At 41.1% G+C, this 19,891-nt stretch overlaps 1 protein-coding gene across 5 annotated transcripts in view; it reads right to left on the reverse strand.

The window, feature by feature from the left end:
* htt (huntingtin) overlaps positions 1-19,891 on the reverse strand; it is a 265,277-nt gene that overhangs the window by 129,437 nt on the left and 115,949 nt on the right. For all 5 annotated transcript variants that reach the window (XM_063049530.1, XM_063049527.1, XM_063049531.1 and 2 more), the window contains 5 exons: positions 13,267-13,406; positions 10,288-10,351; positions 8,563-8,663; positions 5,190-5,336; positions 2,222-2,342 (listed from right to left, as the gene is read on the reverse strand). In XM_063049530.1, the coding sequence (XP_062905600.1) occupies positions 2,222-2,342; positions 5,190-5,336; positions 8,563-8,663; positions 10,288-10,351; positions 13,267-13,406 (573 nt within the window). The remainder of the gene's footprint in view (positions 1-2,221; positions 2,343-5,189; positions 5,337-8,562; positions 8,664-10,287; positions 10,352-13,266; positions 13,407-19,891) is intronic.

Genomic DNA, 19,891 nt, shown 5'->3' on the forward strand with positions numbered 1-19,891 from the left:
CCGGCATTCTGGATCAAAGTCAAGGCTAAATATCCTGAGATAGCCACGAAAGCACTGAAAATGTTGTTTCCATTTCCAACATATCTCTGCAATGAATGCAACGAAAACTAAATTGCGGAATAGACTGGACATAAGGAACCCCGTTCAAGTATCGCTGTCTCCCATCACCCCTTGATAGGACCGTCTTGTTGCAGGAAAACAAGCCCAGGGCTCCCACTGATTCAGCAATATTGGTGTGTTGCAATGATTTTATATGTTCATACGGGGAAAATATGTGCTGTGTGTTGAATATCCAAATGTTACTTAAAATGTTATGATGCTATTGACTCATAAGTGACTTATATAGCCATTACAGCACAGAAACAGCCCATCTCTGCCCTTCTAGTCTGTGCTGAACGCTACGCTCACCAGGTCCCACCGATCTGCACTCAGTCCATAACCCTCCATTCCTTTCCTGTCCATATACCTGTCAAATTTTTCTTTAAATGATGATATCGAACCTGCCTCTACCACTTCTACTGAAAGTTTGTTCAACACTTACTTCAAGCTCCCCTGATAATTGACTTATCACTATATTCATGCGAGTAAAATATGTGCTGTGTGTTTAATATTAAATTCGTTCGATAAACCCTTTCAGAAGTGAAATTGAGTGTATTAGCCACTTACCACCTATATTCCAGTCATGATTAACAACCCCCCACCCTGAACAGAATCGCTAAAAACGATTCGTAGAAAAAAAAAATCGGCATGTACACGCATGCGCACTGGTGCCCGTGCAAGGCTTCATGGTCATTGTAGTCTTTCTCGGGGTAAATCCAATGTATTTGACTGTTACTCTTGTCCGTTGGCAACCCTACTGCCCCCCCCCCCCGGGTCAGCCGGTCCGCAAGAATATTGTCAATAATAAACGGTCTGCAGTGCATAAAAGGTTATATATATCTCAAGCACCTTCAAAGAAATTTAAGTTAAAAATAAAATTTGATAGCTAAATTTCAGCTTCAAATCTGTCTTTGTCCAAAGTTTCAATCAGTCTTAAAGTGTCAACTGGGGACCTATAGCACTTCGGGGTTACAGTATTCCCAAGGTTCATTACTTATTTCAGTGCATAACAGGCAAACGTTTATCCTGAGCTCATTACCTCTAATTCAAGACTATTCCATCTGCGAAAAAAATGTTCAAAGTAAATTATCAAAGTACATATATGTCACCATATACAACCCTGAGATTGACTTTCTCGTGGGCATACTCAAATCTATAATAGAATAACAACCATAATAGAATCAATGACAGAATGCACCAACATGAGCATTCAACCAGTCTACAAAACAAAACAACAAACTGCGAATACAAAAAGAAAGAAATAATAAAAAAAATAAATAAACAATAAGTATTGAGAACATGAGATGGAGAGACCTTTAACGTGAGTCCATTCATCGTGGGAACATTTCAGTGACGGGGCAAATGAAGTTGAGTGAAGATATCCAAGAGCCTGATGGTTGAGGGGTAGTAACTCTTCCTGAACCTGGTGGTGACAATCCTGAGGTTCCTGTACCTTCTTCCTGATGGTTGACGGGTAGTAACTGTTCCTGAACCTGGTGGTAACAATCCTGAGGTTGCTGTACCTTCTTCCTGATGGTTTAGGGGTAGTAACTGTTCCTGAACCTGGTGGTGACAATCCTGAGGTTCCTGTACCTTCTTCCTGATGGTTGAGGGGTAGTAACTGTTCCTGAACCTGGTGGTAACAATCCTGAGGTTCCTGTACCTTCTTCCTGATGGTTGAGGGGTAGTAACTGTTCCTGAACCTGGTGGTGACAATCCTGAGATCCCTGTACCTTCTTCCAGATGGTTGAGGGGTAGTAACTTTTCCTGAACCTGGTGGTGAGAATCCTGAGGTTCCTGTAATTCCCATGAACCCCTCACTGAGTCATGCTATGTCAATTACATCACTTAAATTTTAAAGAGCTTAACCTAATCCCTCTCAATCTCTCAATGGACAATTCTATTTTTTTTCCATCACCGTGTCTTCAATAAGGCAAGCATATCCTCCCACACGTATGGTCTCAAAACTCCAATTACAAATGGTTGTCTTACTCTTGCTTTCTAACTTCCTGACAGCCACATTTTAAAAATAATCTATTATTCTGCCAAAACAGTTTTCAATTGGATTTTGTTCATAAAGTAAACAAGAATGAAAAAAAACTATTTTTGAAAAGGAACTTACGATAAGGGCTCGAGAAGTGGATGAAGTTAATGCATGAGATACTGCAGTGATAACACGGGAAAGATTATTCTCTATTGTCACGTCCGTGGTGCTCTGTGAAATGTTGAACCCTCTGTACGTTCTGGAAGATAAATTTTGCACACAAGTTATTCAGTGATCAAAGGCATGGTACATTTTTCTTTCACTCAGAGATTTAACTATTGTATTTAGTTGTACAATTTTAGGCAGAGAAAAATTTAACCTCGTTGAAACTTTTAACCGCAATTGTACACTCAGTGGCCACTTTATTAGGTACACCTACACCTCTGCTCGATAATATAACTCAATGCATAAAAGCGTGCTTGAGGTTCAGTTATTGTTCAGACCAAACATCAGAAAAGGGGAGGAATGTGACGAGGTCCCAAAAACAGACTACAGGGAGTTAGGAAGGAAGTTGAGAAGCAGGACCACAAAGGTAGTAATCTCGGGATTACTGCCTGTGTCACGTGACAGTGAGAATAGGAACAGAATGAGGTGTAGGATAAATGTGTGACTGAGGGATTGGAGCAGGGGGCAGGGATTCAGATTTCTGGATCATTGGGACATCTTTTGGGGCAGGTGTGACCTGTACAAAAAGGACGAGTTGCACTTGAATTCCAGGGGGGCCAATATCCTGGCAGGGAGGTTTGCTGAGGCTACTGGGGAGAGTTTAAAATAGAACTGTTGGGGGGTGGGAACCGAACTGATGAGACTGAAGAAAAGGAGGTTGGCTCACAAATAGAGAAAGCTTGGAGACAATGTGTGAGGGAGGATAGGCAGGTGATAGAGAAGGGACTCGCTCAGACCGACGGTTTGAGATGTGTCCATTTTAACACAAGGAGTATTGTGAACAAAGTGGATGAGCTTAGAGCGTGGATCAGTACTTGGAGCTATGATGTGGTGGCCATTACAGAGACTTGGATGGTTCAGGGAGGGAGGCAAGAGGTGGGGGCGTGGCACTAATGATCAGAGATAGTATCAGGGCTGCAGAAAAGGTGGACGTCATGGAGGGATTGTCTATGGAGTCTCTGTGGGTGGAGGTTAGGAACAGGAAGGGGTCAATAACTCTACCGGGTGTTTTTTATAGGCCGCCCAATAGTAACAGGGATATCGAGGAGCAGATAGGGAAATAGATCCTGGAAAAGTGTAATAATAACAGAGTTGGCGTGATGGAAGATTTTAATTTCCCAAATATCGACTGGCATCTCCCTAGAGCAAGGGATTTAGATGGGGTGGAGTTTGTTAGGTGTGTTCAGGTATTGAAGATTTCTTGACACAATATGTAGATAAGCCTACAAGGGGAGAGACTGCACTTGATTTGGTATCGGGAAATGAACCTTGTCAGGTGTCAGATCTCTCAGTGGGAGAGCATTTTGGAGATAGTGATCATAATTCTATCTCCTTTACAATAGCATTGGAGAGATAGGAACAGACAAGTTAGAAAAGCGTTTAATTGGAGTAAGGGGAATTATGAGGCGATCAGGCAAGAAGTTGGAAGCTTAAATTGGGAACAGATGTTCACAGAAAAAATGTGGCAAATGTTCAAGGGATATTTGAGTGGAGTTCTGCATAGGTACTTTCCAATGAGATAGGGAAGTTATGGTAGGGTACAGGAACTGTGGTGTACAAAGGCTGTAATAAATCGAGTCAAGAAGAAAAGAAAAGCTTACAAAAGGTTCAGAGAGCTAGGTAATGTTAGAGATCTAGAAGATTATAAGGCTAACAGGAAAAAGCTTAAGGAGGAAATTAAGAAAGCCAGAAAGGGCCATGAGAAGGCCTTGGCGGGTAGGATTAAGGAAAACCCCAAGGCATTCTACAAGTATGTGAGGAACAAGAAGATGTGAAAGATTAGGACCTATCAAGTGTGACAGTGGGAAGTGGGAAAGTAAAATTTCACTTTTGAAGGTCTCCCACTGAACAAGTATACTTTTGGCAGAAGACAGCCTGTCACAATCCACACTTGCCAGATCACTTCCAAAATCATCAAAAATTTGTCTCTCTCCAATTTAGAATCTCAACCCGCAGACCACAGCTAACTTTTTGCGTATTTACTTTGCACCTAGTGACCACAAAACCATTCATTTCAACGTGTTCCCCTACACAAACTTCTGTCAACTACCCTGTCTCATTCCCTAATAGCAGATCCAGTATTGCATGCTCTCTCATTGGGACTTCTAAGTACTGTTGAAGGAAACTTTCCTGAACACATGTGACAAACCCTATCCCATCTAGTCCTTTTACTGTGTGGGATTCCCAGTCAATATGTGGAAAATTAAAATCACCTACTATAACAATCTTATGTTTCTTGCAATAGTCTGCGATCTCTTTACAAACTTGTTCCTCTAAATCCCTAGGATCGTTAGGTGGTCTGTAATATAACTAAATTAACATGGCCATACCGTTCTCATTTCTCAGTTCCACCATAACACCTCACTAGAGTTCTCCAGTCTGTCCTGACAGAGCACTGCTGTGACATTTTCCCTGACTAGTAACACCATCCCTCTTCCTTTAATCCCTCCCGTTCTATCACATCTAAAACTACAGAATCCTGGAACACTAAGCTCCCAGTCCTGCACTTTCTGCAGACGAGTCTCACTAATGGCTACAACGTCATAATTCCAGGTGTTGTTCCATGTCCTGAGCTCATCTGCCTTTCCTACTGTATTTCTTGTATTGAAATATACACAGTTCAGGACACTAGTTCTCCTTCACTAACTCAAGGGCAAACAAAGGTACATTAATAGGTTAAAAAAAGGTTTAAAAAAATTAGAGCAGAATGTGTAGTTAAGATGTCAATTTAAAGTTTGCCTTGAAGGAAGACAGATAAAGCAGCGGTTCAGAGGGGGGAAATCCAGAGCTGAATCTGAATGGTTTAAAACAATAATTAATTGCAAGAAGAAAATAATAGGAATGCAATGATTAAGTACAGTCTTCAATGAATGTCACCTACCTAGTGATAGCACTCACTGCAAAGTGAGAGGATGACTGGGTCTCATGCATGAGCAGCTGCAGGTAGGCACTGCTTTGGTCTCTGGCTACAGCTACTACTGGATCTGACTGTCCCTGATCACAGTCAAAAAACAACCGAGGAATAAGCCTGCAGAGACAAAAAAAAAATGAGCACATTTAACAGCAAAATACCTGAATTATGATTTCATAAAAATGCTGAAGCCAATAGTTAATATAGCAATGTATGTTCTGAATGGGTAACAACTGTAAAATGGCAAATATATACTCAGACATAGATAAAAGAATGGAATTTGAGCTTTTCCCAGATCAAAAGTTCAATATTAAGTACTTTAAATATTTCAGTAGACAGATACCTCCAAATTAAAAAGATTAACCGCTGATCTTATGATTCCTTTGAAATATAAAATTCTCAAGGAATTGGACAAGAACGAGGGATGAAAGTCTCAGACATTGAGGGTTGAGCTGAGAATAAAATTTGTCACTCAGAACCATGAACCTACAAAAGTACCTTTTTACAATCCTACACAAAGTAGTGCATTCAGCCAGGTACATCACGGGTAAAAGCCTCCCAACCATTGAGCACATCGAAATGCAATGTTGCCACAGAAAAGCAGCATCCATCATCAAAGATCCTCACCATCTAGGCCATGGTCTTTTCTCACTGCTGCCATCAGGTAGATGGTACAAACCCTCAGGACTCACACCACCAGGTTCAAGAACAGTTACTACCCCTCAACCATCAGACTCTTGATCAAAAGGGAATAACTACACTCATTCTACTTCGGTTTTCCCACAACTGATGGTCTCCCTTTAAGGACTCTATCTTGTTAATTATTTTTATTTATTGTTGTTTATTAATCCTGTTTACAGTTACCGATCAAGAGATTTGCTAAGTAAGCTGTTAGAAAAAGAATCTCAGGGTTGTATATGGTGACATGTACGTACACTGATAATAGATTTTACTTCGAACTTTTGAATTCTCAGTTCTAGAAAACCATGGATGCCCAGTCGTGTGACCATATTCAAACAACATTAGATTGTTTGTTTTTAGCTCTGTGCAAAGTAAGAAATTACGGGAATAGTGTGGCAAGCTGGAACAGATATAATGTATACTCAGCCAGCTCCATCATGGGCACTAATCTCTTCAGCATTGAGGATATCTACAAAAGGCAAAGCCTCAAAAATGTGGCATCCATCATTAAGGCGTCCCATCACCTGGGACAGGGCTTTTTCTCAACACTACCAGCAAGGTAGTGATACAGGAGCCTGAACGTTTCAGGAACAGCTTCTTACCCTCCCATCAGATATCTGAATGCACAATGAACCCAGGAACACTTACTAATTTTCTCCTCTCATTTTGCACAGTTTATTTATTTTTTACATGTACTTCTTGTTGGAATACGTAGTTTTTCCTACTATGCATTGCCATGTACTGCTGCAGCAAAACAACAAATTTCATGACATACACCAGTGATACCAAACTTGATTCTGATCTGTATACAGAGGAGCTCGCTTCCTAGAACATTTAAAATTATGTCCTTATGAGGAAAACCATAATCAGGAGGGGGCTGGGTACTCTACTTGAAGATAAATACAGATGATTCTTAGCGAATGTGGCAGCATTGGAAAAGAGACAGAAAAATAAGAGTACTGGTAAGTGAAAACAGAACTACTGAAATTTCTAAAAACCTCTTCCAATCTCTCGATCTGTGTTCTGAGATCGCTCTCTCAATTCACAGCAAAAAACTGCTTGTAACATTTACATCAATTAATCCTTTAAATAGAATATTTCGACACGCTTCTTTTGAAAATACATGGGGCTCTCATAACAGCAGCCTCTTAGTTTTGTTTCATTGTAGTGACATTCTTTTACACTCCTTTTTACAGTAATTTGATAAGCAATTGTCCAGATTTAATAGCACCAGCTTGATTTTGCCAACATTTCTGAAATAACAGATCCTAGAAAGTGATACAGAACAGAAACAGGCCCATCAGCCAGAGGGTGGTAAATCTGTAGAATTCATTGCATAGATGACTGTGCAGGCCATTTTGTTGGGTATATTTAAAGCAGAGGTTAATAGGTTCTTGATTAGTAAGGGCATCAAAGGTCATGGGAAGAAGCCAGGAGACTGGGGTTGAGTGGAAAATAATCAAATGGTGAAACAGACCCAGTGGGGTGAATGGCCAAATTCTGCTCCGATGTCTGGTGGTGTTCAGCCCTACTCATCCATGCCAACCAAGATGCGCATCTAAACTAGTCCCATTTGCCTGCATTTGACCCAGGTCCCTCTAAAGCTTTCCTATTGATGTACTTCTCTAAATATAGTTGTATGATTCTTAGTTAAATGCATCTTTTATCGACCTGCTCTTCTATAAAGGCACACAGCTGGAAAACAGCATTCATATTAGCAATCAAACACAATGCTTTCAGACTTTCAGAAAAAAATTAGTTGGAGGAAATATCTATCTGTCCAGTATTCAGGGAATAATTTAGATATTGTGGAAGGATTCGAGAGAGATGGCAGATGGATCATAATACAGGGAAGAGCATGGTCACGCATTTTGGCAGACCAAGTAACAAAGGAAAATGCAATACTAGGATTTATTTCTAGAGGGCTAGACTACAAACACAAGGATGTAATGCTGAGGCTTTATCAGACATTGATCAGACTGCACTAGGAGTACTGTGAGTAGTTCTGGGCCCCTTATCTCAGGAAAGATGTGCTGGCATTGGAAAGGGTCCAGAAGTAGTTCATGAGAATGATTTCGGGAATGAGGGCATTAATGTATGAGGAGCATTTGAAGGCTCTGGGCCTGTACTCACTGGAGTTTAGAAGAATGGATCGCATGGAAATCCACCAAATATTGAAAGGTCTGGAGACAGTGGATGTGGAGAGGATGTTTTCTGTATAGAGGAGCCTAGAACTAGAGAGCATAGCCTCAGAATTGAGGAAAGTTTATTTTGAACAGAGATGTGGAAAAAAATTCTTTAGCCAGAAGGTGGTGAATCAGTGGAATTCTTTGCCACAGATGGCTGTGCAGGCCAAGTCATTGGGTATACTTAAGGCAGAGGTCCTTGATTAATTAGGGTGTCAAAGGTTACGGGGTTGTGAGGGATACTAAATTAGCCATGTTGGAATGGCGGAGCAGACAGGATGGGCCAAAAGGCCCAATTTTGCACCTGGGTCTTATGACCTAGGAGGTGGGCAGGAGCTGGGTGCCATCAGATACAACTTGAGGAAATGATACTAAGCAGAGTTTTAGCAAAGAGATAGCATACGAGATTCAGTAATTGTGTGGCTGACTGCCTCTCGACATATCCTACACCTCAGTGCACCTCTCTCAATCATTACCTAACGAGGGTCGTAGCTGCCACGTGCCGTACCCGTGGATCTTCGTCTCCAAGTAGATTAATGATGACATCATTGATGGCTCGCTCCTGAAGTTTCAGCATCTTCAAAACAAATGCGCTTGAATTAGATAGGCAACAAAAAGGACGTATGCAAGTGCACTTTAAAGATAGTAAAACTTCTCAGTGCAGGCAGGGAAAAAAAGCTTTGCTACTTAATCCCAGCAGATTTGGAGATTACAGAATTATCACATGGATAGGTTCCTCAAATCCACAAGGTCTTTTTACAAATCATAAAATGTATGACATAGGTCACATGCTTGCCATGTTCCAACCTTATCACATCTTCCAGCACTTGTTCCAGCCTTGGATGTCAGAGCTTTTAAAGTACAGATTCAAGCTCTACTAAGAGTCAAGAGTATTATGGCAAGGAAACAGGCCCTATGGCCTAAATTGTCCATGACCACAGGTGTCCACTGTCCACTAAGCTAGAACCCATTGCCCGTATTTAGTCCATATCCATCTAAACCCCTCCTAACTATGTACACAACCAAATGGCTATAAAATCTCAAGCTTTCAGTCTAATTTCCAGGCAGAGAATAGATGCTCCCTGGGACAGAACAACCATAATCATTCAATGGGAGGGAAGATCTCAGGAGCCAAGTGGCCTGCCCTGCTCCTATTTCTGTGTTTTTCTATTTCTTCTCCTCTAATCTCAATCACTTCCTGTGGCCACGGGTTTCAGATTAATTAATTAATTTGGAGATTACGGGGCTGAATAGGCCCCTCTGGCCCAACAAGCCACACCACCCAACAACCTACTAATTCAGCTCTACCTTAATCACAGGTCAATTTACAATAACCTAGTAACTGGAATTTATTTGAACTGTGGGAGGGAACTGAGCACCAGGAGGAAGCCCATGTGCACACAGGAAGAATGTACACATTTCTTACAGAGGACACCTGGGTTGAACTCTGACACACCGAGCTGCAATATTCTGACTACCTCGTTCTAGTTACCATCCAACATTTAATCCTCAAGCAAAATCCTCAAGAAAATGCAAAAAAGAATTGTTCCACAGGCCAGCCATAAACCAAACAAGACTCGGGAGAAACTTTTTGAACCAGTGTAATTGGAATGGAGCGGGTTGCTGGATTTAAAGCAATATTAGAAATGTGTTAAAAAATCAAAATCAGGTTTAATATCACTGACATTTATCGTGAAATATATTGTTTTGCCACAACAGTAAACTACAATAAATAATTTTAAAAAACAATGAATTACAGAGATATTGTAATTATATATCTATCAGAAACGGCCAAAAAAAGTGAGGTAGTGTACATGGGTTCATTGTCCATTCATAAATCTGATGGCAGAGGGGAAGAAACTGTTCCTCAAACGTTGAGTATTCAGGCTCCTGTACCTATACCTTGATAGTAGCAATGAGAAGAGGACATGCCCTGGGTGATGGGGGTCCTTAATGATGGAAGCTGCCTTTTTCAGGCATCACCTCTTTAAAATGTCCTTAAGGGAAGATAGAAAAGATTATGGCAACGGTGTGGGAATAAAGATGGAAGCAGGTTTAGGTGGAACACATACTTTAGCCCAAAGCTACTCGGCTGAATGACCTATTATGCTGCTATAGGCATGCAAGTAAAATAGAACCAATTGCACTTGTATAACATACTCATGAGAATATGTGCAAGAAATTATAGTTAAAAATCTTACCCCAGTGTAGTGATGTTGACCCCTGTGAAGTTCTACTGTTTTCCTTTCCAAGAAGCTTACTAACCTGAAGAATAAAGGCCTCATCAATGGTCAAGTTCAAAGAAGCACAGGGACAAATTATAAACACAAGAGATTCGGCAGACGCTGGAAATCTTGAGTGAAACACACAAAATGCCGGACAAACTCCAGATCAAGTTCATACATATTGTCATCTAACTGTTTCATTTGATTGTTTACACGTACAATGACACTCCAGCCTGTACTGCACCTACACAACATATCACACACAGCACATAAAACAAACTATCACAAATAAGTTAATAAATATAATTCAAATACATGTAGCGTGCAGCACAGGTAAACAGTAAACTCTTGGTGCAGAGTGCTTGGTGGTGGCATGGCATTCATTAGTCTTAATAGTTTGAGGGAAGAATTTGTTACCCAGTCTAGCAGGCCTTGACTACTAAAATAAAACTTACTACTTTGTCTCTGAGCAACGCACACAAAATATTCGAGGTACTCAGCAAGTCAGGCAGCTTCAATGAAAGGGAATGAACATCAACTCTTTGTTTCCCCCATAGATGCAAACAGTTGATGTTCATTGACTTCCATCGATGCTGCCTGACTTGCTGAGCACCTCAAGCATTTTGTGTGTATTGCTCAAGGACAAAGTAGTCAGTTTCATTTTCTAAGCAATGTTAGGACATTCATGGGAAAATAATTGCTTCAGGTTTAAAACTTTCAGCTTAGTATTCATATTGTTTCATAGTCTTGCCCTTATCTATCTCAACAACCAGCTCCAAATACATTAGAAACCCTCAGCTGTAGCTTACAAATTATGTCATTTTTGCAGAAATGTGCTGTAAGCTGCATAGTCATCAGCACTCAGAATCCCCTCGATAATCAACCAACCTTTAATTCAGATCTTTGCCTGGCCCCCCCTCAAACTTCTGGTCAAGACAAGGATAGAATTCCCATGGTCCTCACCTGGTTAGATTGATCTTAAGACTAGGTTAACTAGTTGGCATAGCATTGCGGGCCTGCAATGTGCAGTAATGTCCTATGTTCCACCCGACCTTCCACACCTCTTACTTTTGAGCATTTCAACCAGACCATTCCCAAAGTGACTCCTTGGTCTATTCTTCTCACCAACTACATACTGCCTCACATCACTTGCCCACGAAACATCAAAATAGGATTTTGAACAGTATTTTAGGAACCAATTGAGATTTTCACGACAACTTGACAACCTTCACATATTATTCCAGAACTTCTATTCCAGCAATAGATAAGAATTGTCCTCAGCTACACACAATCCATGGACACATACTCATTGTCTCTATGCAATTATTGTCTTCCAACCTGAAATTTAAAAAACTATCAACCATAGAGTCATAGAGCACTACAGCACTACAGCTTATATGTTCAACGGCAGTCCTGAAACACCACCATACATACCAAGGTCAAGGACTCACTTGAATACAGTAAGCATCCCTTCTTCACCAATTTAAATAAGTATGCTTTAAGAGCACCTGGTAGCTCTGGGCCTGTATTTACTAGAATTCAGAAGAATGAGGGGTGACCTCATTGAAAACTATCGAATGGTGAAAGGCCTTGATAGAGTGGATATGGAGAGGTTGTTTCATATGGTGTGGGAGTCTAAGACCAGGGAACACAGTCTCAGAATAAAGGAGTGTCCTTTTACATCAGAGATAAGGACGAATTTCTTTACCCAAAGGGTGGTGAATCTGTGGAATTTTTGCCACAGGCAGTCTTTATGTATATTTAAGGCAGATGTTGATAGATTCTTGACTGGTCAGAACATGAAGGGACATGGGGAGAAGGCAGGAGACTGGGGCTGGATCAGCCATTATGAAATGGCAGTACAGACTCGATGAGCCTAATGGCCTAATTCTGCTCCAACATCTTATGGCCTAATCATTCAGTCATAGAACACAACAGCACAGAAAGAGGCCCTTCAGCAAATCTAGTCCATACCAAATTGTTAATCTGCCTAATCACATCCATCTGCCCCCAGACCATTGCACTCCATATCCCTCCCAACCATGTACTTATCCAAATTTCTCTTGTATCTTGAAATCAAACCAAACCTGCATCCACCACTTCCGATTGCAACTCATCCCACTCCTAACCCGATGAGTGGAGAAATTCCCCCCCATGTTCCGCTTAAACATTTCACCTTTCATCCTTAACCCTTAGCTCTAGTCTCACCCAATCTCAGTGGAAAAGACTTCAAAACCTTTTATTAACTTCCAATTTATATGGTCACATTCCCATTCAAATTGTATGTCCTTTTAAAAAGTAACAATGTTCTTATAGATCATTTTATCTTGAAAAATTTTACATGAATGAGGTCCAATGAACTTCCTCCATTTAAGATGCTTTTACCTTATGAAAGAATTCTACTAACCATATCAAACATTTATATAAACATCATGTTTGTCCAGAATCAGAATCAGGTTTAATACACCGGCATATGTCATGAAATTTGTTGACATAGTGGCAGCAGTACAATGGAATACATGATAATATAGAAATAAATAAGTCAGTTACGGTACATACTTACTGTAATTGACTTACTTATTTCTATATTAAATAGATAGTATATTAAATCAAAAATAGTGCAAAATCAGAAATAATATTTTAATAAAAGTGAGGTAGTGTTCATGGGTTCAATGTCCATTTAGGAATTGGATGGCAGAGGGAAGAAATTGTTTCTGAACCACTGAGTGTGTGCCTTCAGGGTTCTTTTATCTCCTTCCTGACGGTAAAAATGAGAAGAGGGCATGTCCCGGGTGATGAGGGCCCTTAATAATGGACACTGCCTTTCTGAGGCACTGCTCCTTGAAGATGTCTTGGATGCTAAGGAGCCTGGTACCCAAGATGGAGCTGACTGAAAGCAATTTAAAGCAATCTGCATTGTTTCCAGCAACTGAGGCAGTCAGACAACAAGCTTACCTGAAATCCATCTCAGCCAGAGTTTCTAACAGCTCAGTCCTCACCAGCCAGTAAGAATTATTTTTCAAGTTCAGGAGATCAATGATGAGTTGTAACCCCAGCTCACTGTAGCTGCTGTTGCACAGGCTTGTGATGCATTGCTAGGAAGAAAAGACGATGACAGTCACAGCAAGTTCTAGATTGTATGTATTGAGGTAACAAGTGCCACAGGACGCAACTCTACATCCTAACGCAACAAAATAATGCAATCATAGAGGCACACCAGTGATTCTACTTCATTACAAGTTTTAAAAGATTTAGAACATCACCAAAGACTTACAAATTTTGATGGATGTACAGCAGAAAGTATTCTGGCAGGTTGCATCAGAGTCTAGTATGGAGGCTCCAATGTACAGAATTGCAAGAAGCCGAAGGTCATAGACTTTACCTTGGTTCTATCATGGACATAACCCTCCCCACCATCAAGGGATGGTGCCTCTCAGCAGGAATCACTAAAGAACTCTTACTAACAGGGACATGCCCTCTTCTTGTTACAACCAAGATGGAAGTGTAGGTACTGGAGCCTGAAGACTTACACTCAACAATTCAGAAACAGATTGCTCCCCTCAGCCATCTCTGAATGATCCACGAACATCAGCTCATTATTCCTTTTTATTTTGTGATATATTTGTAATTTACTGTCTTTGCACTGTACTGTTCCCACAAAACAAATTTCACATCACAAGTCATTGATAATAAACTTGATTCTGATTTTGGATGGAAGGTAGTTGGAATAAATGGATCTTTTCACGTTGAAAATTATGTAATTAGGAGCATTACTTCTTGGCCCTCAATTATTTACAAAATGGCCATAAGACATAGGGGTACAAATAGTCCATTTGGACCACTGAGTCTGCTCTGCCATTTGATTATTTTCCCTCTCAATCCCACTCTCTTCCCTTTGCCCTGTAACCTTTGACACCTTTACTAATCAAGAACCCATCACGCTTTGCTTTAAATGCACTGAATGACTTGGCCTCCACAGCCGTCTAGCTAAGGAAATTCCTCCTCAGCTGTTCTAAAGGGATGTCCTTCTATAATGAGGAGGTGCCCTTGTGCTAGACCTTTTAATATTCAGTAGGTATCTACCTAAAGATAAGCTTTATTTATCATATGTAAATTTATATTTATGACTTGGAGAAGGGGATAGAACATCATATCGAAGTTGTTGATGACAATATACAGTACCCCAGTGCCTATAAAAAGTATTCACCCGCCCCCCTCCCTTGGAAGTTTTCATGCTTTACTGTTCTACAACATTGAATCACAGTGGATTTAACTTGGCTTTTTTGACACATCAATAGAAAAAGACTCTTTCATGTCAAAGTGAAAACAAAGTGACCTAAATTAGTTACAAATATAAAACACAAAATAATTGATTGCCTAAGTATTCACCCCCTTTAATATGACACACCAAATCATCACTGATGCAGCCAATTGGCTTTAGAAGTCACATAATTAGTTAAATAGAGATCACCTGTGTGCAGTGACGGTCTTTCAATTGATTGTAGTAAAAATACACCTGGATCTGGAAGATCCAACTGTTGGTGAGTCAGTATCCTGGCAAAAACTACACCATGAAGACGAAAGAACACTCCAAGCAACTCTGCAAAAAGGTTATTGAAATCCACACACCAGGAGATAGGTACAAGAAAATTTCCAAGTCACTGAATATCCCTTGGAGTATAGTTAAATCAATCATCAAGAAATCAAAAGAATATGACACAACTGTAAAGCTGCCTAGAGCAGGCAGTCCTCAAAAATTGTGATGTGCAAGTAGGGGACAAGTGAGGGAGGTCCCCAAGTGACCTATGACAACTGTTACATACCTCATGGATATCTTGTGACTGTCTTATGAGGATGATGTAATGGTCTTGCAGAGGTCACATGATGTAAATTTTCCTGCCGATGTGAGGTCATGTGATGACCTGTTCTGAACAGGTATATATAAGGGTAGACCCCTGGTGACACAGTTAGTTTTCCCAGTTGAGTTTTAAGTTTAGTTCGTCAGTTACTCCATATTGCTGTGTTTTTTTTTATGACGCAGTGTAGTTTTAAAATGGAGTTTTACTTTTTATTGTAAGGTACAGAAGTGTTGGGCCAGTAGTTTCACCATCGTTGCCAGGTTTGTTGATGTACCTTTTCAGTGGTATTGGAGAGTGAAGACGGGAACCTGAAGGAGTCATTCGGCAGGTTTGGAGAGGATCGACCATTATTGAATTCGTTCAAGTAAGTGATCTGCATGAGATAACCTCTGCTAAAAGCAGCAGAAAAGGTTGTGCACAATCTAGTCTATAGAGTAAAAAGGTCAGTGTCTTTAAACCGTTTTACTTCTGTCGTCGTGAGTCCTATGGACAAGGCAGGTTCCGGCTGGGATCGGCAGTAACGTCGAGTCTTCGAGGAATTCTTTACTTCAGGGAAGTCTCTCCTAATTGACTGTATAAATCTCTTGGACTTTCAAATTTACCATTCTAAGAACTGTGTTCTAATTTACCACTTTAAGACTGTGTTCGCATTTAACGCTTTAAGAACTAGTACTGAGTTTGGCAGTTTGTTAAATGGCCACATAGCAGTTTACTTCCGGTTAAGGTTTTCATTTGTTTATCTTTTTACTAATTTTGAGCAGAGTTTAATAAATGTTTATTTATTTATAAAAACCTGACTCATTTCTATATTCATTGTTGCCAGTCACATGACACAACTCTGAAGGAGTTACAAGCTTCAGTGGCTGAACTGGGAGAGACTGTGCATATAACAACTGTTCCCCAGGTGCTTCACCAGTCACAGTTTTATGGGAGACTGGCAAAGAGAAAGCCACTATTGAAAAAAACTCACATGAAATCTTGGCCTAGAGTTTGCCAGCAAGCATGTGGAAGACTCTGAAGTCAGCTGGAAGAACATTCTATGATCTGATGAAACCAAAATTGAGCTTTTTGGCCATCAGACTAAATGCTATGTTTGGCGTAAACCAAACACCACACACCATCCCTACCATGAAGCATGGTGGTGGCTGCATCATGCCGTGGGGATGCTTCACTGCAGCTGGCCCTGGAAGTCTTGTTCAGGTAGAGGGTAAAATGAATGCAGCAAAATACAGGGAAATTCTGAAGGAAAACCTGATGCAGTCTGCAAGAGAACTGCAACTTGGGAGAGGATTTGTTTTCCGGCAAGAAAATGACCCCAAGCATAGAGCCAAACCTACATAGGACTGGCTTAAAAACTACAAAGTTATGTCCTGGTGTGGCCAAGTCAGAGTCCAGATCTCAATCCAATTGAGGATTCATGGCTGGACTTGAAAAAGGCTGTTCACTCACAATGCCCATGCAATCCGACAGAACTTGCGCAGTTTTGTAAAGAAGAATGGAGAAGTACTGCAGTGTCCAGATGTGCAAAGCAGATAAGAGACCTATCCACACAGACTCAAGGCTGTAATGGCTGCCAAAGGTGCATCTGCTGAATACTGACTTGAAGGGGGTGAGTAATTATGCAATCAATTATCTTGTGTTTAATATTTGTAATAAATTTAGACCAATTTGTAGAAATTTGTTTCCACTGACACAAGAGTCTTTTCTCAAGTCAAAAAAGCCAAATTAAATCCACCGTGATTCCATGTTGTAAAACAATAAAACATGAAGACTTCCAAGAGGGGTGGGTGAATACTTTTTACAGGCACCGTACATAGGTGAAAAGATACGTACGGTGCCTGTGACATGATGTGGACAGATTGAGTAAGTGGATGTAAATCTGGCAAATGGAAGTTCAATGTGGGAAAGTGCAAAGTCGTGCACTGCAAATTATCTAAATGGAGAGTGAAATTCGGAGAGATCCTGTGTTCTGGTGCCCAAATCTCAAAACGATGGTATGCAAATACAGGAAGCAATTAAGTTGGCAAGTAGCATGTTGGTTTTCTTTACATGTACAGTTTTTGATGTACAGTGGACCCTGGTCTCTCTGGGACTTTGCTGTTGCTTGCATGGTGGGTGGTAGGAATGCTGATGCTTTGTGCTAGAATAACTTGGGGCAGGGTGAGGGGGGGACAGTTGATGCTGCTTGTGCGTGGGAGGGAGGCGGGGGCTTTGGGTTCCTGCATCTTTTTTCTGTCATCCATTCCTTGGGGGTTTTTCTTCTTTTTCGAGAATGTCTGCGGAGAGTAAGAATTTCAGGTTGTATACATTCTGATATTAAATGGAGCCATTGAATTCTGCTGGTCAGGCAGCATCTGTAGATGAGACCCTTCATTTGGACTGAAGGGAAAGAGCAGTGCAAGATCTAGTAAGTGACAGGTGCACCAGATGAAGAGGAGTGATGGGTAGGAGGAGACAGTGCTGAGCTCTCAAAGAAGGGGACATCAACAAGATATGAAAACTCATGCATAAAATTTTGTTACACAGATGTTGATGAATCTCTGGAATTGCCTACACTGGAGGGTCGTGCTAGTGTTTGAACTGGAAGTGTTTCAAGAGGTAGATAAAGATTTTTTTGAAAGACTGGAGAGAGAATCCAAAGGCAGAGGTCAGAGAGTCTGGAGATCTAAGCCAGTAGGTTGCTGAATCAAGAGGCTTGAGAACCAATGTCTGAGCACAGACTGGATGTTAGAGGCCAGAAGTGGCTTGTCTGAGTGTGGTGGGGGGGGGGGGGTGCAAAGGATTTGTATTCCTGTTACTGTTTTGCTGTATGTCGGCTGAGTGTTATTCTGCTGAACATTGCGGGCATACTAGATGGCACAGAATGTGTCGCAACACTTGCAGGTTACCCCCAGCACATCCTCAGATCGTACTGGTTGTTAAAGCAAACAATGCACGTATGCTTTGATGTGTTCTACACGTTATAAATAAGTAAATTTAAAACTAAAATAAAAGGGAGCAGGCAGAGATGTGGTCTGAGGTAGGTCGCTTATGATGATCATATTTACTGGTAGGGCAGGTTTGAAGTAGGGTGCCTCATACCTGTTTCTATTTTCTCGTCATTTACATACACAAGGAGTCAACGCTATAGAGAATGGGGAAAAGTGAAGCTGAGGCTAAGACGGGATTAACCACCACCTTGTGAGTGCTCTCAAGTTTGAGTGAGCAAACAACTACTGCTCCTAATCAGGTTCCATGATGTCAGTTTCTGCCCAATCAGTGAAGTAATCCTGCCTAACTTCAGCAACCTTTGCAGTACAAAGGCCATAAGATATAGGTGCTGAGTTAGCCCACAAGTGTTGCCACATATTTTGGCACCAACATCACATGCCCACTATGTTCAGCAAACACATCTCATCATAAAGAACACTGAACAGCACAGCACAGTAAAGGCTCTTCACCCACAATGTTATGTGAAACCCTTTAGATCAACCTAACCCTTCCCTCCCACATAACCCTGTCATTTTTTTCTTTCATCCATGTGCCTATCTTTAGTCTCTTAAATGGCCCTAATGTTTCTGCCTCTGCCAGCACCCTGGCAACGCTTCCATCACCACCCCTGGCAGTGTTTCAAGCGACAATGTAAAATAAAACCTTTTCCCTGGAGTCATATACTCAAGAAGTTACATCACTGTTAGCATAAATTGTCTATCCCCGAGAGATCTCTCCTGCGGTGTCAGGTGAATCCTATTTGTCATGAGATGAATTTGTGATGTATTTGTGTGTTATCCAGATAGCTATTAACTGTGACCTATTGATTCAAAGTTTCCCAAACACTGACTTTATACCACCAAGTCTTTAATCCCAGCTTTACCATCTTCCCCATATCTGAACAAGATTTGTGGGGCCGGCTGGTGGCACAACGACATCGGCGCCCAATCCGGGAGCGGAGGTTCCCGGGTTCGAAACTAGTCGGGTCCGCTCCCGAGTACACTTTCCATCCGTGCCGGGTTGAGTGTCAAGATCGCAACTCTGCCTCGTAAAATAAAAGGGAAAAATACTGCAACAATGTTTGTGTGAGGAGTGGCGCCCCACACAGTCTCTCTCTCGCTCCGCGCCTTGTAAAAGCCATGAAAAGGACATCATCACGGACGCACGCACGCACATGCACAGACACACACGCCAAAAAAAAAAAACAAGATTTGTGGATTCTTCCACTTTTGGCCCTTCCTCCACCCTTGAGGGAGGAAGACTGTGACCAGCACTTCTGCAATCTTTACCCACAGCCACCTCATACAACTTAGTAACATTAACATTCTAGGTGCTATGAGCATTACTAGTACTTCCTCCACGTTCAGCTTGTTCTTTTAGCTCCACAACACTCTGATTTACTGAAACCACAAGACGAAGAAAATTTTAACAATTAAAGATTTACCAAAATATTTTTTTCTTGGTAAACACAGTTACAATGTTTAAAGCACTTCAACCAGGAATTTGTATCCATTATTGATGCTTAATGGCCCCACGGCTTCTCAGGCACTTTTATACATTTACTGAGATACTGCACAGAACAAACCCTTCTGGCCCTTTGAGCCATGTCACCCAGCAACCCCCAATTTAACCCTAGCCTAATCATGGGAAAATTTACAATGACCAATTAACCAACTAACTGATAAATCTTTCGAACGTGGGGGGAACTGGAGCACCTGCAGGAAACCCTCTCGGTCACGGGAAAACGTTCA

The sequence above is a fragment of the Mobula hypostoma genome, chromosome 5 (assembly GCF_963921235.1).
Source record: "Mobula hypostoma chromosome 5, sMobHyp1.1, whole genome shotgun sequence".
Classification (NCBI taxonomy): domain Eukaryota; kingdom Metazoa; phylum Chordata; class Chondrichthyes; order Myliobatiformes; family Myliobatidae; genus Mobula; species Mobula hypostoma.